General features: G+C 39.5%; 2 protein-coding genes across 11 annotated transcripts in view; one reads left to right on the top strand and one right to left on the bottom strand.

Annotated features, from left to right (window-relative positions):
• The window catches only part of LOC127045230 (carbonic anhydrase 3-like), a 98,164-nt gene extending 81,617 nt beyond the window's left edge, over positions 1-16,547 (bottom strand). For 2 of the 8 annotated variants that reach the window (XM_050941118.1, XM_050941117.1), the window contains exon 1: positions 12,021-12,118. Coding sequence is in view for 4 of the 8 variants with exons in the window: in XM_050941113.1 (XP_050797070.1) it covers positions 1,791-1,967 (177 nt within the window). In the remaining 4 variants the exon portion in view is untranslated. Of the gene's footprint in view, positions 1-1,790; positions 1,994-4,520; positions 10,132-12,020; positions 12,119-15,807 lie in introns of those variants that run through there. The other 6 variants (XM_050941120.1, XM_050941116.1, XM_050941114.1 and 3 more) reach the window with 5 other exon arrangements.
• Positions 10,357-18,250, top strand: CA1 (carbonic anhydrase 1). 3 transcript variants are annotated; one of them, XR_007772658.1, is made up of 7 exons: positions 10,357-10,491; positions 10,745-10,942; positions 12,071-12,189; positions 14,137-14,232; positions 15,651-15,751; positions 16,589-16,744; positions 17,676-18,250. XR_007772658.1 is itself a non-coding variant. In XM_050941315.1 (7 exons), exons 1-7 carry the CDS (start codon positions 10,455-10,457, stop codon positions 17,757-17,759), a joined length of 753 nt encoding a protein of 250 aa, XP_050797272.1. In that variant the 5' UTR covers positions 10,360-10,454; the 3' UTR covers positions 17,760-18,250. The 3 variants fall into 3 exon arrangements, 2 of the variants coding, with proteins under 2 accessions (XP_050797273.1, XP_050797272.1); XM_050941315.1 differs by having other exon boundaries at positions 10,360-10,491; positions 15,651-15,713; XM_050941316.1 differs by lacking the exon at positions 14,137-14,232 and having other exon boundaries at positions 15,651-15,713.
• The last annotated feature ends 5,636 nt before the right edge of the window (positions 18,251-23,886 follow it).

Below are 23,886 nucleotides of genomic sequence, written 5' to 3'. Positions count from 1 at the left end.
ATCTCTTCATCTTCATTGGGCTCATCCTCAAAACAGGCCCTTGGATGCCCCCGGAAAGGCAGCTGAGGTCATATTTTCAAAAAGTCATTTCAATCCAGCCTCTATTTCTCTATGATTAGCACATAAAAATGGTTTTGTGTCTGTAAATTGTATTGAACATAAGAACAAACTAAACTGAAATGTTCAATTAGCAAGGTCTTCATGAATGAATCCATTCTGGCTTCTCCCCAGTTTTGGTACACATTTCGGGAGAATCAGAGGAGTTGTGACTTGAGGAGCACTTGTTGGAATAAATAAATTCATTTCCTATATATTTGGCCACTTTAAGAAAGAATATACAGGCTAAATAGACTATTCCTACAGATTCTGAAGATTAAATGCCTGCTGTACATAGGGCAATTACAATATAGTAAGCCTTCCAATATACTGAGGTCCAGGAAGTGATCAGCTCCAGTTCATGACCTTAAAACAAAATCAACCTGATGCAACAGAGAAAAGGTTGTGGGAAAAGAAAACCTCTGAAACTGAGAGCACCAGGCTGGACAAAACCAGCATCTCTGACAGGAATTCACAAAGCCAGAGGAGGCTTTAGCACAAATGCAAGAGCTGAACACCTCAATCCTGCAGACTCCTAAATAGTCCATCTCGTACAGAAAAGGTAGAGCAGAAACTTGCAGACTGCTGTGGTGAGCTGAGAGGTAGCAGGTAGTACTGGACAAGTGCAGAGATAAGGAAGAACTAGGGCCCCACACTCTCTCCATTAATATTTGATTTCTAGCAATTATTCTGTGTTACTACAAATTACCTACAAATAGGTGTGTTCATTTACTACTACTAAGAAATTAAATTGCTAAATGCAAATAATAAACAATTATTTCTTTGTATATCTATAACTGAGATACATAAACTGTGCAACACTGAGGGCCATGTCAAGACCCTGAGGCCTGTACATAATTTGCACATTTTTTTTTGAAAAGGACTCCTATCCCACTACATTCACTTGCCCTCATGAATCCCTCCACTTGCTGGAAGGTGAACGAATCCCCTTTGGTTCTGAAAGTGGGGAGGTCTCCCTAGCTGGTGGAGGAGGCTGGGCAAGGGAAAGGGATCTTCCCCGGGTGATAGGATAAGGGTAGAAACTAGGCTTCAATCCCCTCCCATAAAAGCTCTTCAGCTTCAAGCTGGGGCTGGGCAGGGAGAGAGGCAAGCACAGCAGGAGCAATTGCCAGGCTCCTCCTCAGTGCAACAGCAGCTTGGCAGCACCTCTGTGCCGCACTGGTGCGGTGGTCAGGTGCAGCAAGAGACTGCCCACTGCATTCCTGTTGTGTTATCAGTGGTGGCTACAGGTGGGCAATGCAGGAAGGATGGTGGGTATAAACCTGCAGCTTAGTAGCTGTGTGAGTGTAAGGCAGCTGGCTCAGGCCCAGCCTTAGAGATGTGTCAAAATGTTAACTCTAGCAGAGCTGGCAATTTGGAGTTGGCCTTCAAAATAATCCCACCTTACCACAAACAGCACTGATTCCTGTCCAGCATCATTACCCTGTTAGGCACAAGGGTAATCTGAGGTTTTGGGGGAGGCCTAGAGAGATGATATTTCCAGACACACCTCAAAGTTAACAGACGTATTTTACACTAAAAGGGAGAGGGGGTCAATCTTTCATCTCTCTCCTTGCCAATACATACACCCTGGTTCCTGCTGCTGAAGTGGAGACCAACTCAGTAGTTTGCTCCTTTCATCTCTTTACATCATTTCAAAGCTATCTACACAAGGAAAAGGGCTGAAAACTTACTTTTTTAAAATGACAATTGAGAAGAGACCGGCAGTCTGCCCTCTTAACAAGGGACTCATGCAAGATTCTGTGATCCCCTGCCAGCTCATCTGAGTTGATTTCTTGTAAGTCTGTGAGCAAAGCAGTGTAACTTGGTGGCATAAAATGCGATTTCAAGATGGGAAGGCTCCATACCATTTTCAAATTCTGGTAACTGCAACACTCTGGGGAAGACAAGTAGTCTTCATTTCTGGCATGATCTGGCTGATATGATCAGATTGTCAGAACTCCACCAGGCCCAAAGTTGCCAGGAGAAAGGAATAGATGTAGTGATTTAAAATATTAAAAATTGCTGTATCTCTTATATGCAATGTTTAGCCCTTGGTTTACTATGCATTAATTACAGGGCCTTCCATTATCTACCTCCAATGCTGGAGATTCTTCTTAAACTGACAGAGAACCAATGAATGCCTTCATTTGCTTCCAATTATTTGTATTGCATTAATTCCTAATAGCTCATCACATTCTTGTGTATTGGTACGCACAGTAGTAAGCTGTCTATCAGTGCAATATTTGCAAAAACAATAAATAGAACTACTACAAGTTTTGGTCAGACGCAAATAGATCTGGATGGGGTATCATCTTCAAATGGCAGACGTGATTTAGTGCTCGTGCTGTCCTCATGAATTGCTTTGGATTCCAGTAGCTATTTTTGTGTTTAACTAATGGCGATTCTTAGATTACTGTTGCCATGTTCCACATGAATAGATTTTGAACGAGCCCCAGCGAAAGAAGAACAATACTGACAGACTGCCTGGTTTGTGCCCTCCGCCAACAAACCCTTCATACATACAATCAGATGTGTACACTAGATGCACTTTAATAGTTCATTACATCTGCAGAGATACTACAAGTTTCAGAGATTCCCGTATTTGAAACGGAGATCATCACTAGGATTGATAATCTCTCCACAGTTGGTATGAATTTAATCTGCCCAATGCACACACATATGTTCGTGTGTACATGCAGACACTTGCACTGTGCAGTTCTAACACAAAACATACACATTGTTTTATTTTTTCAGTACCACACTAGTATAAAAAGAAAAATTGACCTCTAACATAGCAATGCTATAGTTAAGGTTGAAATAACACTCTTGTTCTAAACCTCATTTTCAACAGACCTTTCTGGAAGGAAATACTTTGGGGGGCTTTTTTGTAGAAGTTTGAAACATTTAAGACAGTCTGCAATAGGAATCTCTATTGCTCTGTCTCTAACACACAAACAGACACTGTACTTGGTGGATGAAACTGATATGGGCAATGTAATTAAAAGTTGGAGCAAATAAATATTAATGGCAGAGTGGCCTGACTGAAATGGTATTTCTAGGTCTAGCTTGAGACAAGGCTTAAGCAGGCATTCATGAAATAATGGCCCAGAACAGCGCGCACACACAGAGATTTCCCTCTAAATACTATGGATATATATTTTGGTTCCCACCGTAGTTTGATGCAATGGATTAGCTTTTGGGGATTATCTCACAGATAGCACACAATTTCCAGTCTTCTCACTGCCAAAAAAACTTTCAAAATTGCTTCTACGAATCTTTCTGACTACATGGAGTAGGCACCAGCAAAAAGGATCTCCTCCTCCCAACCCCACCTCCACCCCCTAACAAAAAGTCATACGACTTCCGTGACCAATTACAACAAACATATAGCTTAAAATGTGAAAAGGAAACATGAAATTTTTGCAGACATCATATCAATCTTTTCCATGCAAAATTATAACCAAAAAACAATATTAGAAATGTCATAGGATTGCTTCCATTTCACAGATGTTTCAGGGACTTGAAAACAGATGCATACCAATGAAACAACATTTTATTGCCAGTATTTCACCTAATTCAAGTAAGCACCAGGGGGCAGAGTTTGCTGCAAAAAAAACTTAAAGCAACAATTTTCAGAATCTGCCTCATAATCTGGCAAACTAACATAGGATTTGTCATTCTGGATATTTCCATTTGTCCTTCAAGACTGATATCCTGCCTCCAGCTGTGGCCAATGCCCGAGGCTTCCGAAGACCATTAAAACACCTGTGACCTGACTAATTATCTTGGACTGTATATAAGGGACAATATCCTTCTTGGCACATGCAGCAATCTGCTTACACATTAAAGCTTCCATAACTACAAGTGTTATCCTTACTCATAAAAGTAATTATTTATATAAACTCCTTTAGCACTGAGTTTCATATAAATTGTATATATTCCGTTGGCCAAATTATGCTCAACTTGCCACAAGTTACCTCTCACTGAAGACTCATGAAGAAGTGCAAATAATATTTGGCCTCGTGTGAATCAGTATTTCCTTTTTACTTGTTATAAATTTAACACCCATTAATTCTATAGAAAGATGCCATACTGTTATATTAAGGGACACTGAAAAGGAAGAATTAACCTATGCATTCTAATGTGCATGCTTTAATGTCACATCAGTGTAGTTACTTGCACTGAATGAAATAAAACATACGTATTAACTCCTATGCCATGTGTTCCATATTAGGTTGTTTTCTTATATATGAAACCTGCTGTAGCACTTAAATATGTTTAGGTTAGATTCAATAAATTCCATGAAATAGATAAGAGGTGCACAATAACATTAGATATATCATGTTGCTGTTTGCTAGAAAATAAATGGAATACCATGTGGCCAGTAAAAGATCTAGTCAGACAAATGAATGAAAGTTTACCATTTTTTACATGATTTATTTTTCTTTGCTTCAAAATTCTGGCTGTCCAGTGAGGGACATACCAACAGAACAGGGAACCATTGGTGGTTCAATAGTCTCTATGTGTCTCACTAAATAAAAATGAAGAGATTCAATAACTTGCTGAGCTCTTGCAGTTAAATGCCCAGATAATAAGGGTCTAATGCTGCTGTCCTCACACAAGCAAATCTCCCTAGTGAAGTCAATAGGTTTCTTTTCAGAAAGAGGTGCAGGATTTGACTCTGTACATATTTTCATTGCAGCTTGATTTATTATTCATAGACACATTTTATTTTTTTAAGAGGATGCCTCTCTTTCCCCACAGCATTGGATTCAACACTGAAATATGCTAAATTCCCTTAACTCCCACTGAAGTCCAGCCTAGAGAGTCAGTGAAAGGTGAGGATATGCAGCACTTTGCAGGGGGCATTTGGTGCTTTGCAGGATCAGGTAGTGTCAGATGCTTTAACAGGGCCTGATCCTGCTTCAGTGAAAGTTAACTTCCATTGACAATAATGGGGCAGGAGCATGTGCCCCATTATAGAAGGGGATCTACAGTTTCTGCCATCTTGTCATTCTAGAGTTTCTCTAAATGAAGGATCATCTGACGTCACCTATGTATTTTGATCAGAACACTACAAATAATAATAAAGTTTGAAATTTTGATGAAGATTTTTGTGGCAATTTCTCACAAAAAATATTTTGTGTTGTTTTTTAACCAGTACACGAAGGGGCCACTCTACTTAGTACTATGCTATTTTAAACTCATTTTGATGCTACTGTGTCCCAGCCGCACAAGAACATATGCACATGTCTAATTTTATGCATGTGAATGTCCTGTCAAAGTCAATAGGTGTACTCATACAGATATAGTTAAACACATACATACAGTAATTGTTTGCAGGATCAAGGTCTTAACCATTAAGACCTTGTCCACACTGGTCTGAGTAGCATGGGTCTGGTTCCGCTGTTTTCGATGGGTTTTTTTGCCAAGATGTCATGTTTCTTAAATCATAGTTTGCTGGAAAAGTGCTGGGTTCCCTGGACAGAAGAAATAGGCCCAAATGTTGAGGTATTAATTTCTGTGGAGGGAATCTAAGCTTGTGTTCTAGAAAGCTCCCTAGGAATAGTGGTTCTTATCTTTTTGTGCCCCCTACCTTTTTCAAAGATTGCCTTTAAACACCTGATGTCTTGTCTGCATTAAAAGAGAGAACCATTTTCACAAATGCTATTTTTTCTATTATTTTTTCTTCTTGCCCTATTGCTGGCTATTTTTCCTAGTGGAATTGTACGTGGCTTTCATTTGCTCCATAAATTATCATTAGTATCAGGTTATAAGAACAATGGAAAAAATCCTGCAGATCTGACCCAGTCCTCATTTAAGTTGCCATAGATTCTATACTTTGGAAGAAGTTTCAAAACTGAATGCACTTTTCACTATTTATTTTGCTTGTACTCTTTGTATTTCTTGGTTTATTTGTAGCCAGTTTCGTCTCAATTGCTTTTCCTGATCTTCATGTAATAGTACAATACTGCAATGTTTGGACAGTGAATACTGCAGGATAACATGTGAAAACACAAAACAGCCTCTTTAAAAAATTATGTTTAAAGGTATATTGTTTAAATTATGTATTTTTTACAAAATTATTATTTCAATCAATATTAAGTTTTGTAAAACGTTTTAATGGAGGGTAAAGTATATGGCACTGTTCCTTTAATTCAAACCTCGTTACTCACATCACTGTTGTCATTATTATAAATAGCCTTTGGCTTAGATTGTAAGTTAAACTGTGCACCTACTCAGGGCTTCACAGAGAATAAGAACTCCCCTTGTACTCCTGTGCAAGTTAAATGGACCATAGGTGCACATGCGCAGGGGTAAGAAGAAACTGTGTCTGCTACTTTCCCTCCCTGGAGCAGGTGGGTGAAAAGCACAAGGGAAAGAGAAGAACTTTGGTTGTGTCTCCTTGACATATGGGCTAACATAGGCTGTGTTGGGATAGTGTCATTAAATGCTTGTATAGGCCAGGAGAAAATTACTACCCTCTGCCCAGAGCAACATGGAAGCAGGGAGGGAAATGTGCCTTTCAGGCAGTTCTTTCCCTGCACTGTTCCTGGTGCATCACTTACACATGGCTTGTGGCAGATCCACATTCTAGACCTTCGTTATCTGTGTTCCAAGGTGGTGCATCTGTCTGCAAAAAAGCTTCATTTGTCATTACTTTTTGTAGATCCTTTGCCATAGATTTTCCTAAGAGAACATGGTGGTGTGAATAACCTATCAGAAAGTATCCTCCATTGTTTGTTATCCAGCATTTGTATGTGGACTTTAGCTAACTAAAAATCACCAACAAATACACAAACAGGAAAACCTGATAAAATTAAAAGCAACAATTTATTACCAGTCACTGTCTTTAAACAATTCTTTAACAACATCTCCACAATTACTGTGGCTTTGATTTAAATCAAATACAGTTTGTAGACATTTTGGCTGCAGGTCAGTATTGCCAATCTCAAGAGTTAAAAAATCAAATGAGATCTCCCCAAAATCATGAGGTTGGCTTAAAAATCATTAGTTTCTTTTAAAATAATAAAGGGGGGGGAGATTATTCGCTTTCTGGTTTCTGAGACTTTAGTGTGCACTTGTTTCAAATTTTAAAGGTTTTTTCTGTAGCCATAAGGGCTAGAAATTTACTTTTTTTAAAAAAATCCCAGCAACTAGGTAGTCGGGAGGAGGTTAATATGAACACCAAATATCACAAGTTTCGTGATAAAATCTCAAGGGTTGACAACACTGCTAGAGTTAGAGTTAAGTTTTGAAGTTCACTGAGAGGGTGTAAAAGGGCGTGAACCAATTGGGGGAATATGAACCAGTTGTTTTGGATTTCAACAGACAACCAGTTGTCCTGTCAGTCATGAATGGCCCATGGCACTAAATGGGTGTTCTAGGATTACTTCAAAGGTTGGCAGATGAGACACGGAAAGATCATACCTCTGAAAATTGGCTGCTCCACTAAGGAGATCTTTTTACTGAGTCTCTGCCATGCTCACCTAGCACAGAAAGAATGTTTTTCATAGCCAGAAAATTGTCGTTAATTATCTGAAATAGTAAAAGATACCTTAACATGCTTTTCCAGGTTGTATTTCCCCCGTACTTGTCAATTAGGGTAAGATTTATATTTCTTTTTGCTCTTACTCCTAATAATTTTTTTCTTTATCTATTAAAGAATTACAAATAATTTCACCCAAATCTCTCCTGTTCTTAATTATTTCATTTCTTACTATCTTATATTCTTATCCTGATGTCCTGTTGGAGCAGAGGAACAATTTCATTGATACATACATAGAAACTGATAGATCAAAATGGGTTTCAGAACTCCCTATGGGAGAATACTATACAATTGGCTGTCTGCTTTTTCAACGGCCTAGCAGGTTATTAGCGAAGCTCTTGTTTTCAGCCTTTGGTTACAGTGGCTTTGCTATATGCACTGCTACAGGTTGGGGACCAACTGGCTAAATGGCAGTTTTGCAGACAAGAATCTGGATATGAGTCAACAGTGTGCCCTTGTTGCCAAGAAGGCTAACGGCTTATTGGGCTGCATTAGTAGGAGCATAGCCAGCAGATCAAGGGAAGTGATTATTCCCCTCTATTCAGCACTGGTGAGGCCACATCTGGAGTACTGTGTCCAGTTTTGGGCCCCACACTACAGAAAGGATGTGGACAAATTGGAGAGTGTCCAGTGGAGGGCAACGAAAATTATTAGGTGGCTGGGGCACATGACTTATGAGGAAAGGCTGAGGGAACAGGGCTTATTCAGGCTGCAGATGAGAAGAGTGAGGGGGGATTTGATCGCAGCCTTCAACTACCTGAACAGAGGGTCCAAGGAGGATGGAGCTTGGCTGTTCTCAGTGGTGGCAGAAGACAGAACAAGGAGCAATGGTCTCAAGTTGCAGTGGTGGAGGTCTAGGTTGGATATTAGGAAAAATTATTTCACTAGGAGGGTGCTGAAGCACTGGAATGGGTTACTTATGAACAGAGCTGTCCTTTGGGTACGGTGAATAGGGGCAACCACTCTTGGCCCCATTGGCCAGCACAGTTGGTCCCAGAAAAGACGAATGCATCACTTCAACCCTGGGCCCCACATCCCCCTTGGGATGGCCCTGCCTAGGGAAATGGTGGAATCTCCATTTTCAGAGGTTTTTAAGGTCTGGCTTGACAAAGCCCTGGCTGTGATGATTTAGTTGGAGTTGGTCCTACTTTGAGCCAGAGGTTGGTCTAAATGACCTCCTGAGGTCTCTTCCAACCCTAATCTTCTATGATTCTACAGAGCTCTCCATATACTTAATTCTCATTGGCATACAGGTGATAGGGACCAGAGGAAGAGTGAGTGTGAAATGGAAGTCATTGCTCTGTGAATCTGACTGACTGTGGTATACAGTTTTCAAGATCATATGCTATAGCTATCGTGTAACTGAATTTTTTTCATTTCTTCCATTATTCTCAAAATATATTGATTTTCACATTAGAATATACAACATAGTCAATCTTGGAATCAATGTGACAAGTTCTGCAGGCTATGAAATGAAAATAACACAGCAATACCTTACGTGCCTGACCTCAGCTGTGGACATCTGCATGATTCTGATATCAGCAGTTTACTACCAAGAACGGTTTGCAGCAGTAACAGAAAAATGTAAACAGGTTCATATTTTTGCAACTCAGGATGACAAGGCAATGCTTAAATATGTTATGTTGAACCTTATTTTATGTAGCAATAGTTACCTTGATTTTTCATGCTTAATAAAAGCTGGCAAAAAAACTGCACAACTATTTAAGTATATTGTGGTATTATGAAATTCTAGTTTTTAATATATGAAATTCTACTGCTAAGCATTTAAGAGCCAGATCCTGCAAATTTTATTTAAGCAAAATTCAACTGCTTTAGCCTGAGTAAGGAAAGCAGGATCAGGCCCAAACATTTAATTACTGAAAAAAGAGTGTCACTCTTACTGGATCTGAAACCACTTGATAAATGGTGCATTGACACTATAGGCCCCTATTCAGGAAAGCACTTAAAATCCATCCTGATTCAAGCCAACATTTGATTAAGTGCTGTCCTGAATAGGGATATGATGCTGAATTGTGACCATAATGACTAGATTAAAGCTTCAGAGAAATATCTCGGTTGTCATTAACAAACATTTATGGCACAGATTTTCTTTCAGAAAATCCCTGCAAAAGTGGCTCTAGGGAAGGATACCTCTGGACCTGAATAATTATTAAGAAGAATATTGTTGTGAATAATATTAAGCCAGTATTTAACATTATAATTAACACATCAAAATATTAGAACTGCTTGTATTATTTATTTCACATAACCCAAAAGTACCAAGAACAACATTTTAAAACTGAATGCCTGAAGTTGGTTTCCTAATCCATATTTAGGCACCTGAAAAGTGGCCTGGATTTACAAAAGTGAGCAGCACCCCGCTGCTCCCACTGAATTCAAAGGCAGAGTTTGGCTGGGGAGGTTTAATGTGGCAGATATCTTTAGCCAACATTTTTACAAATAAAAAGGTCTGGCTTTTAAAATCTTATCTGACTCTTACAGTACATAAGCTTAACATATTCACTGAATCAAAACGGTAAGGGTAAATAGACTGAAAACCTCTTTTCTTTCTCTTCCAACCTTCTCTCTCTCTCTCTTTTAACCATTTCTCATGTCATGCGATCAGGTGACTCACTAAAATCTGATTATAAAGTATTACAAAATCTCTTACTTGATGATGTATATAAACTCCCTAGTGTAAGGCAGAAATTCGGTGGTGAAGTAAAGTACAGACCTCATCCCAGAATTAGCTACTACAGGCACCACCAATTTCTTTTTGAAGACAAGATCCTGCAGTTAGAAGAACATGGCAAGTCTGAACTGGAGTTATCAAGGCAACAATGGTAAGAATAACTTGCCTTAGCAGCAAACTAATTTAACTGACCAGGATGGGATCTTTCTTTTCTTTTTTTGATAAAAGGTGACTTAAATCAGTGATCAAACCATATAGAATGATATATTTCTTGCTATTTTAAAGAGGTCTAATCTATTATTTTTATAGCTATACAAGAAGAAAACACTACAATTCAATATTAAAATATAAAACCTAAAGTAGCAATTAAGAATGAAATGAGACATAAATTTATGTCTGTCTAGGACCCGACCAGTGGCACAAATTATACCCTATTGCCAATGGAAACCATCAGTCCCCTATTAACATTAAAACCAAAGAAGTCAAAAAAGATCCATCTCTGGGGCATCTCAAGATCACCTGGAATTCGAGCACCTGCAAAGAGATTGTCAATGTTGGACACTCCTTCCATGTGAACTTTGAGGACAAGGATAACCGATCAGGTTAGTGAGCAGAGTTTTTTGTTTGATTTTAAACATTCTTTTTTTTCTGACCCTTGACTAGAAACAAAGGCAAATGGACTTTCAGCAGCATAAATACCAATTCAAATGTGCTCACTGATTTAGCATGCTATATCATGTGATGATATAACTTTACACTCCGTGCAAGATCTGAAATACGTCATTTTAAAATTAGGATTTGTTGGCACGTGTTCCATTGTTACAAGCAAATATAAGATTGGCCATATTTACTGGACATTTCCAGATAGTAAAATATCCACAATCATGACTGTTTTCTTGTGGGTTTCCTACCAACAATTCTCTACTCAGATATGAGTTACGGATTTAGCTTTGCTTTAAAAAGAGAGGGTGAGGCACTGTTTGCTTGTTCTGATTTGCAAATACTACCACCATCCCCTGCATGACTCTTCAGACAAGTAATTCTTAGAGTGACAGTTAAGCAAATGCAGACCCTATCTGCCAGTAGGAGTGAATACACCTTTCAGTGTCAGAAATTTGTGTATCATTGAAGGTGACCTACAACATCACTAACAAGAACATCTAAGCTTAGCTGTAAAATATTATGGGAAAACTAATATAATACACTCAGAATATCTTGTACATATTACTTGTTTTTCTTCTTGCACAGAAAGGCAATTTTAAGATCTAGTATTGTGAACTCTAGTGGTAGATTCTCTTCTACCTCAGGAAGGGAATTAACTCAGTGATCTAACGGGTAGTTTCCATCTGTCACTCTTGGAATCCTTATCCTGTATCTAATAAACTGCTATTACTGTATGTTTCCCTGTCTTTTGTTTCCTCGTTTAAGTAATTAATAGTCTCTGTTCACGTTGAGTTGACATACATTTTAGGGCTGAATTTGACAGGAATGCTGATTTACTGTAACTAAGACATAATATGTACATATCAAGATTTTTATTTCTAAGAGCTTGTATTAATCTATGCACAATCTTATTTTTTTAATTTACAAATGAAAATTACATGTTAAAATAGACTAATAATAGATCTAATATTTTAATTGTCTATATGTAGGTAGGGAAGTTTGGGGATGTTATGATACCTGTGCTGGTCTCCAGACTTGATTGTAATAATTATTTCATTTCTGTGCAGTGGTGACTGGTGGACCTCTGATTGGAAACTACAGGCTGCATCAGTTTCACTTTCACTGGGGCCAGACTGACGATCATGGCTCTGAGCACACTGTGGACGGAGAAAAATATGCCTCAGAGGTAGTCAATGAAACAAAAGTAAAGGTCCCATTTTCAAAGCCTGAGTCATAAATGTCACCCTAAAAAATGGATATGCACATGTAAATTCTCATGCAACAACTGTATCTGTGTTTACTGCATGGGTAGTTACATCTGTTTGCACAAGAAACAACCTGCTCTGCATGTGCAAAGGGGATTTTGCAGGAGAAAGTTAAGACCTGAAGCCAACATTTTCAAACTTGGTTGCCTGAATTACCTCCACCTAAATCCATATTTAAGTACCAAAAGAGGGCCCAATGCTTCAAACACATGTGTGTGCACTCTTGTGAGTAGTCCTATTGGCATTAATGGAGCTAAATACTCATATGTGTAACCCTTTATAGAATCAGACTCTGGTCTGATCACCCCTAGCCACCACTGAAGACAGTGGAAGTTGAAGGGGCTCAGCACCTTGTAGCATCAAGCCTAATGCTTGTTGCTGGAATGTAGCTTTCTGTTGCTTCTTAAGGAGAACAGCAATGAGAGGGCAAAGCTAGAAGAAAATAATGGAAGGAAAGGTTGTTAACTGAGACCCACTTTTCAAGAAATGAAAGCCACTCCTGAGCTGACCGCTTTTGTTTGCTTTTAGTTATCAACATACCAAGAACAATTTAGTCAATGTTATCTGTGTCTAATCTTTAGAGTTTAGACCATTATTGCATGTGAATCTAATGAGATGTACTGGCGTATTTGTCTGTAATTTAGGCAGTGCCTCTCACAACCAACAGGCTCTTCCTGTTAGGAAATTTTCCACCTTTGATCATGCTAGAGCTATCTAATTTATGCAGCCAAGATATGAAAGGGGCCTCCCTTTAGAACTGCTTCCTGCTATAATTAGATAGTGAACTTGCGCTGCGTTTGAACAACACTTAAATAAAAATATGTATTACAGAGCAGTTTGCATCAGCCATTTAAAAGAGTTTTAAAAAATAAAGCTGTTGCAGTTGAAAAAAGACTCCAAGTTAGCTTAAAAAACATAGCTAGGAAAATCTTTCCTGTTTTTAGCAGCAAAGAATCCTGTGGCACCTTATAGAGTAACAGACGTTTTGGAGCAACATGCTCCAAAACGTCTGTTAGTCTATAAGGTGCCACAGGATTCTCTGCTGCTTTTACAGATCCAGACTAACACGGCTACCCCTCTGATACTTTCCTGTTTTTACTTCTTCAAACCACCGTCGTTAAAACTGTGTGCATTGCATGATAATTTCTGCAATGTGTCCATTGCCATTTTAATAAGCTGTACCACTTTTGGTGATCTACTGATGGAAAATGCTATACCAATAAAACTACATAGTTGCTAACTTGAGGAACTTCTAATGTTTCTAAATATTAATAATTTCTAAAATAATTTTAGGTGAATTAAGAACCTCAGCATATGATTTCCAGGACTTCCAGATTTCTAAATATATTGCATCACATGTAAGATATAATAGGCAAAAACATTAGTGTTGAACAAAAGATACCATGCCCTTTTACAGCTGATATGCGAAGGAAAAGCCACTAACATAGCTACTTCTAGTATGTACTGTCTTCTAGATATGCCTGCTCATCTCACAGGCATAGGGCCTGTAACTGTTAATCACACCACTAGCTCTATTGCAATCAATAGCATACTCCCCTGAGTAAGAACCTCCTGTATGACTAAGGGTTGCATCCCAGAAAGTAGTATTTCCAATAATAAAAAATATATATTTACATACTCCTATATTTTACAGGAAAAGCCTGTAGCTCTGCAGTCTACAGTATAATGTCCCAAGTCTTTAGTTAAAAGCACATGAACAAACTGCAAAGTGAAGTCAGTGGTGCTCCATGATGGAGCAGTAGTTCATGTGCACACTCAGTTGCAGGATCAAGCCCTAAGAACATAGCTTTGGTTTGTCTCTAATGTTGTTGGCCTTAGTAACTGTTTTTCTGTCAACTGCTTTTTAGTTTCACCTGGTTCACTGGAATTCAGACAAATATTCAAGTTTTGCTGAGGCTTCAGATAAGCCTGATGGTTTGTCAGTCATTGCTGTTTTTCTGAAGGTCAGTTACACAACATAGTGAAACCCCCTTTTTACCTCTTTTGTTTCCCCTTTTAAAAACGGTTTTATTTATTATCCTATCCACAAACCAGAATCCATTCAGTAAAGGAGCCTAGACAAAGCAATATTATCTGTATTCAGAGATGCACATCTCTGTTGACTTGTCTTAGATTTCAGTAGTCTGATTATTTTTTCAACCTCAGATAGTGAAATGGTTGTCATTATTAAACTATTTTTATCATACTACCTCTGTAGGATACAAAACAATTTTATATTGCTGAATTTTTGAATGGATTGTCTCTGGTTTTATATGTCAGAATGTTTGGCCTACTCCCAATTAAATTACTATTGTTTTACTTTAGTTATAAATATCTGGCAATAGTTTTTATTGTAAAGTTACACAAGACACACCTAAATTATTGCAGTATATGTTGTTGTTGTTTTCCAAACTGTTCTCTTCCACAGCATGGGAAGACGTATTGAAGTGCGTGGCTCAAACTGAACTGAACTAATTCACACAGTTAATCTAAAAAAAAACTGAGCCAAAGTTGTATTCAGCTTATATGGGAGGGGGCATCAGAAAACCAAGGTTCTGTTCCCAGCTCTACCACTGACTTTTTATGTCACCTTGAAAAAAAAATCTCTTAATTATGCCCTGCCTTGTTTCCTTGTCTGTGAAAAAAGGATACAATCCTACATAGTAGAGCTAATAGGATTTACTCTGGTCAAATTCTTGCCCTTTTGTGTTTCCTTTCCACACAGACTTGTGCGATCAACTTTTACTGACATGAACTTTCATGTTAAAATAACTTTCAAAGTCACAAGTGCAAGTATTACTGGAAAACAAGCATTAAACTCAACATGCATAGGCATCTATGCCTGAAGTGCAGAAGCAATACCATGTGACTTATCTGGCCACTCTCAACCAATTAACACAGCTTAAATACCGAATACCCAATAAAGAACAGTTCACCAAAAAAAAAAAAAAAACAAAAACAAAAAAAAAACACAACTAGCAAAAACATTTTATTGGATACTTTCAAAGAAAGAATAAATTTGAGGTAATCACAATAACAAGAGGTTATGCTGGTCAGATAAATTATTAATTACAGTCTAGAGTCTAACACTGTTACTCATGTTGAGTAATAGCTTATTCTACCAAGTAGCTCCAACCATTTCAGCGGCACTGCTTGGGGAGTAAAGCATTACTTACTCCACACAAATAAAAGTGTCAATCTGATTTTATAAATGATTTGCTTAGCTCTAAATCTTAGCTAATTTATAGTGGGGTTGTGAGGCCAAACTAATTCATACTTCTAAACCATATTCAGATCTTGGAGTAGAAGGTTCAGTGTTAATATAAATTAATAGTCATATGTTTATGATTCAACAGTTTTCTGACTATGTTTATATTTGCAGGTTGGTCCCCCCAATGAACATGTGCAGGACATTGTGAAGGCAATCGGTTCGATAAAGACTAAGGTAAACGTCACTGCCTGGTCACAGCACTTTAGAGCAGAGTATTGATTTAGAATCTAGTGAGTTCACTCTTGAAATTCTCAGTTGTGCTCCTTACCTTATGCCAGTTTGAAACGTGATGAGCTGCACTGCATTGCTGTTCCATCTGTATACTTGTTATAGAAATCTAGGGTTCAAGCTGCTCATGTAGGGGCAATATTGAACATCCAGCTTAAATTGCCTTTCTGAGTCTAGAAGTAGCTATACACGTATGACCTTATAAAAGTGCAAACAGATAATTTATAGTCTTAATGCTAAGCACTTAAGCTGCCAAGGGCCTCCTGTAAAATGATAAGAGCTCTCAATTCCCATTAATTTATTTTAAGTATCTATCCACCCATCTACAGTTTATCTTCAGCACTTTTCAACATATATCCAACTACTGACTGGACTTAGTTTTGCCTCATCTCTACAGCCTATATATATATATATATAATGTGCTGTCCAAATGTTCAAGTAAAACAGGTTATGAATTTCATGTTATGTATTTAAGATATAGGATGTCTTTCCCACACAGTATTTACAAAGGGCTATGGGTTTGATCCTGGGAGGAATACATCAGTCACGTCCCAAGCAAAGCACTTAAGCATACAAGCAGTCCTGTTAAATTCAACAAGAATATTCATGCTTAAATATGTGCTTAAAGTGCTGGATCAGGATCACAGTGTTCAGCGCCTTGCAGGTTTGAGCCCATAGGAGAACACCTGTATTTTAAAATGAACTTTATTTCATTCCAGTGCATAAAATTGCCACTCTTATTCTCATCTTTTATATAAACAATATCTGACTGATGTATACTCTCACTGTCAGTCTTATTAAACGAAACACATTTTCCACAGGGTAAAAAAGCTCCATTTACTAATTTTGACCCATCAACTTTACTTCCTGGATCCTTGGATTATTGGACCTATTCTGGCTCTTTGACTCATCCTCCCCTTTTTGAGAGCGTCACCTGGATTATCTATAAGGAGCCCATTACTATCAGTTCAGAGCAGGTATAGTACCACAAAAAACCCAAGACTTTTCTTCACAGAGAAACTGGAGAATCATATAATCTTGTTGTGCACTATGATTTATTGATTTTATGTTTGTTTTTATTTTTCTCATTTTCAACATATAAGACAAGAAAAAACTTTATAAGATATTTTTTAATAATTTTATGCCATTAAACTGTTGCCACCTATCATTGCATGTCAGTACGCTGCATGTCAGTATGAATGAAGTCCTTTCTGTGTAAGTTTCACATATGATTTTGTAAAGAGCTTTTGGATCTTTTGAAATAAAAAGCACTGTGGGATCATTTATTAATAATCCCTTAATAAATAGTAAGGGATCTTGACACTTAGGCCATTTTAGTGTACACTTGATAGAAGCTTGGTACAAACCATTTTGGCTAAAAAGCAGTTTTGTAAACCAAATTTGAATTAAACAAGGAAGCTGATCTTAAAGGCACTCTTCTGTGTTTTAACTAATAATTACCAACATTTTAAAACTAAAACTTTAACTAATACACACACTGGGGCAGGGAGGGGGAGTAGGAGAACTCACAGAAAGTTGTCTTCTTTATCAAACTGATTTATTACACAGATGCATCAATGTCATCACTGAATAGTTGATAGATTTTTGTACTTGCCAGTGACAAAGGTGATAAAATGCAATAAGTGGTCAGATCATTCAAATAATCATTTAAAAGTATAGCTCCTGATTCATCACTGCGTTACTCCAATTCAATGCTGTCACAAGTCCACTGATAGCAGCGGACTCTTTATTTCCATTTGTCAAGGATTGTTTTAATGATGAGATTTTGGATTAAGCGCATGAACAAAAACTACTAACTATAGAACCAGCCTAAGAAAGATTGCTTCTGCTTTTTAATATATGGTATTTAAGTTGGACACTAACTGTGTCCCTTTTCTCCTCATTTAGCTGGCCCAATTCCGCAGCCTCACATTGACCAATCATCGACTTCCCCAGCCATTGAAGGGCAGACAAGTGAGAACCCAATTCTAGGTAATTAAGAATTAGTCAGAAGTGAAAATATTTTCTCAAAACCAATATATCTAAGCAAAAGGCCATGTAACAATTCACACAAATTATTTTAAAAAGTGAATGTCTGGTTAAGATACAATGCTCATATCCTGCCATATGCTATTGCTATTGATTGTAATGTATTTACTGAAATGAATCTATGTTTCTTGTGCATTGTGAAGCAAATGCATTTTAATGTGTGGCTTTTACCTTAAGTATTTTAAAATATTTTTAGAATAATCTTCACATTTTTACTAAATTTATTAAATAACCTAGATATCATGATTATAAATAGGAAAATAAATCCTTTGAATAAAATAATAAAATAAGTCAGTGTTCATTCTTAGCTAACTAATCAAAGATTTAATTTAACTGTAGTAAATATTTGTTAATTTTTGCAAAGGAATCACTTCTGTTAATGCTAACTTTAGCTGTTATCAGTTGTTTGCACAATAAAAAATAATATACTTGTCCTTTTTGCCTGGTAGATACTTCATTTTATTAATTGATATTATAAAAGTATTTTGAAACTGAACAGTACTGTAAAAGTGCTAAATATTGCTATTTTCAAGGGAAAATATGTCATTTGTTTATTTCATTGACTTTCACTTGTCTTATTAGCACAACACTGAAACAGAAAGGTAGTCAGTGAGATAAAGTGCTCTCCTTCATACTGTAAATATCTAAGTTTTAGATTTAAGTCACATGCTTCGCAGGCTAGTTGAGACTAAATTCATCACAAAGGCCAGATTTTGCTACTTTTACTCAAGTACTTTTCCCTGCAAACAGCCCCAGTGAAGTCAGTAAAACTATGGCAGTAAGATACTGCTCCGCAATAGGAATGGTAGCAACATACGCCCAAACAGGAAGGATGGGACTGTAGAAGGAACAAGGTGATGCTTAGGAACAGATGCCAGATATCCAGCTGGTGTGAATAGGCATAGCTTCATTAAATTCATTGGAGTTTTGTCAACTTACACCAACTGTGAATCTTGCTTGCCATAATATTCATAAATGGCCAATCTAGACAAATATGTACTAAAGAAAACCTTGCCCCGCTCCCAGCCCTCAAGGCCACATCCCTGCCGTGCCTCTTTTCAAAGGCCATGTCCTCAACTCACTCAATCCCCCCTCCCTCCATTGCTCAGGCTAGGGGGGAGGGTGTGGACTCTGGGAGGGAGTTTGAGTGGAGGAGGGGGTTCAGGCTGTGGGTTCTGACAGGGAGGTTGGGAGCCAGCTCTGGGCTCAGGCATGGGGAGGTTCTGCGAGAGAGTTTCGGTGAGGGGTCTGGGGCAGAGGCTGGGGTGTGTGAGTGGTTGAGGGGTGCAGGCTCTGGAAGGGAGTTTGGTTGTGGGGTTGTCATAAACAGATAGCTAAGGGTTAATGTCTCTTTCACCTGAAGCACCTGACCAGAGGACCAATCAGGAAACCGAATTTTTTCAACTTTGGGTGGAGGGAATTTTGTGTCTGAGTCTTTGTTTTCTGTCTGCCTGCTTTCTCTGAGCTTTGGAGAAGTAGTTTCTACTTTCTAGTCTTCTGTTTCTAAGTGTAAGGACAAAGAGATCAGATAGTAAGTTATATGGTTTCTTTTCTTTGGTATTTGCATGAATATAAGTGCTGGAGTGCTTTAATTTGTATTCTTTTTGAATAAGGCTGTTTATTTAATATTCTTTTAAGCAATTGACCCTGTATTTCGTCACCTTAATACAGAGAGACCATTTGTATGTATTTTTTCTTTCTTTTTTATATAAAGCTTTCTTTTAAGACCTGTTGAAGTTTTCTTTACTGGGAAATTTCAGGGAAATTGAGTCTGTACTCACCAGGGAATTGGTGGGAGGAAGAAATCAGGGGGGAGATCTGTGTGTGTTGGATTTGCTAGCCTGATTTTGCATTCCCTCTGGGTGAGGAGGAAAGTACTTTTGTTTCCAGGACTGGGAACAGAGAGGGGGAGTCACTCTGTGTAGTTTCACAGAGCTTGTGTCTGTGTATCTCTCCAGGAGCACCTGGAGGGGGGAAGGGAAAAAGGATTATTTCCCTTTGTTGTGAGACTCAAGGGATTTGGGTCTTGGGGTCCCCAGGGAAGGTTTTTCAGGGGGACCAGAGTGCCCCAAAACACTCTAATTTTTTGGGTGGTGGCAGCAAGTACCAGGTCCAAGCTGGTAACTAAGCTTGGAGGTTTTCATGCTAACCCCCATATTTTGGACGCTAAGGTCCAAATCTGGGACTAAGGTTATGATAGGGGTGCAGGCTGTAGGCTGGGGTAGGATGTTGGGGTGCAGGAGGCAGTGTGGGGTGAGGGCTCTGGGAGGGATTTTGGGTGCGGGCTCTAGACTGGGGATTGGGGTGCGGGAGAGGGTGAGGGGTGCAGGCTCTGGCCAGGTGGCACTTACCTCGGGCAGCTCCTGAAAGCAACCAGCACATCCCTCTGACAGCGTCTCCTAGGTGGGGGGACCGGAGGGGTCTCTGCATGCTGCCCCGCCCACAGGCACAGCCCCCACAGCTCTCATTGGCTGCAGTTCCTGGCCAATGGGAGCTGCAGAGTCGATGCTCTGGGGCAGGCAGTCCAGGGAGACCCCCTGCCCCCCTCAAGAGCCACAGGGAGCAGCACAGGGCCAGGGCAAGCAGAGAGCCTGCCTTAGCCCTGCAGCACTGCCAGACTTTTAGCAGTTTGAAATCTCCCAAATTGGCTGCAGCAACCTGCAAGAGATAGAGCCTGATCCAGGAGACTCCTGGCAAAACTGGGAGGGTTGGCAACCCTAGCCCCACTGCACAGGCACACCAGGTGTGGACTGGCAGGATCCAAATGTGGGGTGAGAAGGTTCCATGTGGGACTAGCGGGTGGCTCAGTGGGCTGTCCGGTTACAGGCAGGATTTGGATGCACAGGGACTCGTTGTGGGGTTCTGGGTGCAGGGCAATGGGACTCTTCAGGGGCTCCAGGTGAATATGGTTGGGGTTCAGCAGGAGGCCAGGGTGTGGGGGGATGGGTCTTGGTGAGGTGGGGGTCCAGGTGCAGCTGGTTAGGGCTCAGAGGAGTGGAGGTCTAGGTGCAGCATTTCATCAGGGTAGTTCAAGTGCAGGAGGGATGGGGCTCATTGTGGTGGGGGCTCAGCAGGAGGCGGTCTGGGTGCAGGGTTGGGGGGTCCAGATGCTAGGATGTGGGGTTTGGCAGGGGCATCTGGGTGCAGGGGTTTTTTGGATGCACAGGGGTTGGGCAGATGTGGGAGCCGCTCCCCATACAGTGACCCCTCCCCCAGTGGCTAAGGAGTAATGGAGGAAGGAAGTGGGGGCCTGGGGGTGCAGAGTTTCCTGCAGCTGGGGAAAGTTTCTAGGGATGAATCTTACCCAGCCCCTCCTTGCAGGAGAAGAGGAAGTTATGTCCTCCCTCCCCGAGCCCAGCTTGGACTAGCAGCTGAGCCCCGTGCAAGGAAGGAGCCACCAGTCAGGGTGTCCCCAGCCCTGCCCCCCACCCAAGTGAATTACCTCTCCATCGGCTACTCCAGGTGCCCAAAATGATGTTCCTGCGCTGCTGGGGAGGGGTACGTGGTTGCTTTTGCTGCCCCTTTGCTTCCCCATCAGAAAGTCATTTTTTGCGGGGAAGCAAAGAAATCTGCAGGGGACATGAATTCTGCATATGCACAGTAATGCAGAATTCATCCAGGAGTATATATTGGACAAAATGATGAAGTTAGCAAACTGTCCACAGTCCTTCATCCATCTGTTCTCATTTGGTTAGCAAGTATGTATCTTAACCACTGGGCAATCTGATACCAATGGCTGGCAGAGTGAGGTCCAGGTCTATGATGGGGTTCTAAGCACTACTTCAGTACTGCTTCTAAGATTTTAGAGCTTGTCTGGCAGGAGACAGGATTCCCATCTCAATTCCTGAAAGTGCAATAACTATGCCAAGGCACTTTGTTATTCCATCCAACAGCAGCTCCACATTCCTGGCTAGAAAGTCTTTTCAGCCCTTAGCTTCTTAACTTAAATCTAGTGAAACATGGAGCTCACCTTGCTGCTCAAAACAACAAGGAATACTGCCTGTGGATAGGCACCTAGCTACAAAAATGTTACCCTTCAACTTAGACCTTAGGAAATAAGAACTGCCCTTTTCCAACAGTCATAAAACAAAAAGCATGTCTGCCTCCCCATAACAATCCCTTTCCCACTAAACCTAATAATATCAGTTGCGATACAGAAAATATATCTAAAATCAATAATCTTCTTGAGATGTAGATGTTTATGTTCATCAGCAACATTCTTCATGTTTTTGTCCTGCAAGAAAACGCATGAATAACTGGCATGGAGTCAGATTGTTCTATGACCTTCATTAGCAGCACCAAATCCTACTAATTTTTCACTAATTGCTGTAAATGAAACAAAGAGATTATGGGTCTTAGGTTTCTGGCTACAAACCTGAACAAACAACAATAAAGCCCAACAGCCTGTTTTCCAACAGTGGCCAATGCCGGGTGCCCCAGAGGAAATGAACAGATAGGTAATCACTCAGTGATCCATTCCCTGTATTAAAAGACATGAAACGATCAAGACATATGCCAGTCATCCCCTTCACCATTTTGCTTGTATGTTGCACCCTTTTCTTGAAACAATTTCTTTGTCTGTCTTTTATCCCCAAAGATCTTACAATCCAAAGACTGTTTCTTCTAATACATCTGTACTGTGCCTCACACACTGTGGATGTTAATGTGATATAAGTAATAATAATTCATAAAATGCATATTTTTACTCAGCACCTCTGTTTGGATCAAATTAAATTTAATAAAATTATGTGATTTCTGAGGTTAGACATCCTGGATGCAGGATACAGTCGGCATTTTGATGTGAAGCAAAAATCATGAGGCAAGGCTAATTATTATTATTCCTAGATTTTCAAACCAGAAGAGACCATGAGAGCATCTAGTCTGATCTCCTGTATAACACAGGACTTAGAATTTCATCCAGATATTCTTGTACTGAGCCCAGTAACTAGTGTTTGACTAAGGATATCTTCCTGAAAGGCACCAGTCTTGATCTGAAGACTTTAACAGATGGAGATTCCACCACTTCCCTTGGTAGTCTTTTTCCAATGGTTAAATCAAAACCAGTGAGGTCTGAACTCACAACCCTATGTTACAAGACCAGTATTCTAACCCTCTGTATTTATTATTTTTTTCACATTAAGAACCTAGATAACACTGATGCAAAAGAGACTCAGTGAGCCATGTTTGGACCCTGCAGAGAAGAGCTCCTATCACAGAACTGTGTGCCATGGTACAGCAGATCTTATGGAGAATATTTCAGAAAGAGGTGTCACTTTACACATTATTCAATTCTTTCTGCCCGACTATTACCACTCAAAAACTAGTATCATTCACAGCTTTGTGACCAGCCTCTCCACACCCTTGCCCCCATGGTCCTTTTGCAGTCCTTTAAATGAGTGCCAGATAATGGCAAACTCTTTAAAGTACAAACTAGATAGTACCACAAGGTTCACTGGGGTAACTGCAGTCAAATGTCTTAAAAGAATAAATTCACTGGACAAATAAATCTACATGCTTTAGTTTATGTCACCACAATATACAATGACTCTTTTTTAGAGACTATCAGTTACAACACTCAATCTGCCAAAGGAATACGGTTCCTGTTCAGCAAAGTGTTAAAGAGATCATCCCACTGGCAACAAAAGGCCTGATCCTTCAAGGTGCTCGGTGCCCTAAGTTCCCACTGACTTCAGTGAAAGTTGAGGATACTCAATACCTGGCAGGATTGGGCCTAAAGAGAACAAGCTCTCAACCCAGCGACTGGGTCTCACATTGCAAACATGTCTAGACAATCCATAACCTAACAAAATTTCAGAATGTTAATGACGGCTGGAGATCAGTGACAGCAGCAACACTTTCTGGTCTTGTATCCTGAAACAAAAGCTTTCATCACTGCTAAACCATCTACAGCTGACTCTCTTTTGATGCCTATTAGATTCACTTCCTATATTGTCTGGAAAGCACTGCTGTATTCACTAATAGTATAACAAGAATAAAATAAATACAAAAATACTACAAAAGGCACAATGACAGGCTGCCAATATTTTAACAAACAGCTACAAAAATGTCC

This window comes from Gopherus flavomarginatus, chromosome 2, assembly GCF_025201925.1.
Source record: "Gopherus flavomarginatus isolate rGopFla2 chromosome 2, rGopFla2.mat.asm, whole genome shotgun sequence".
NCBI classification, from domain to species: Eukaryota; Metazoa; Chordata; order Testudines; family Testudinidae; genus Gopherus; species Gopherus flavomarginatus.
The sequence above is the reverse complement of the archived record's forward strand: the minus strand, read 5'-3'. Positions and strand labels throughout refer to the sequence as shown.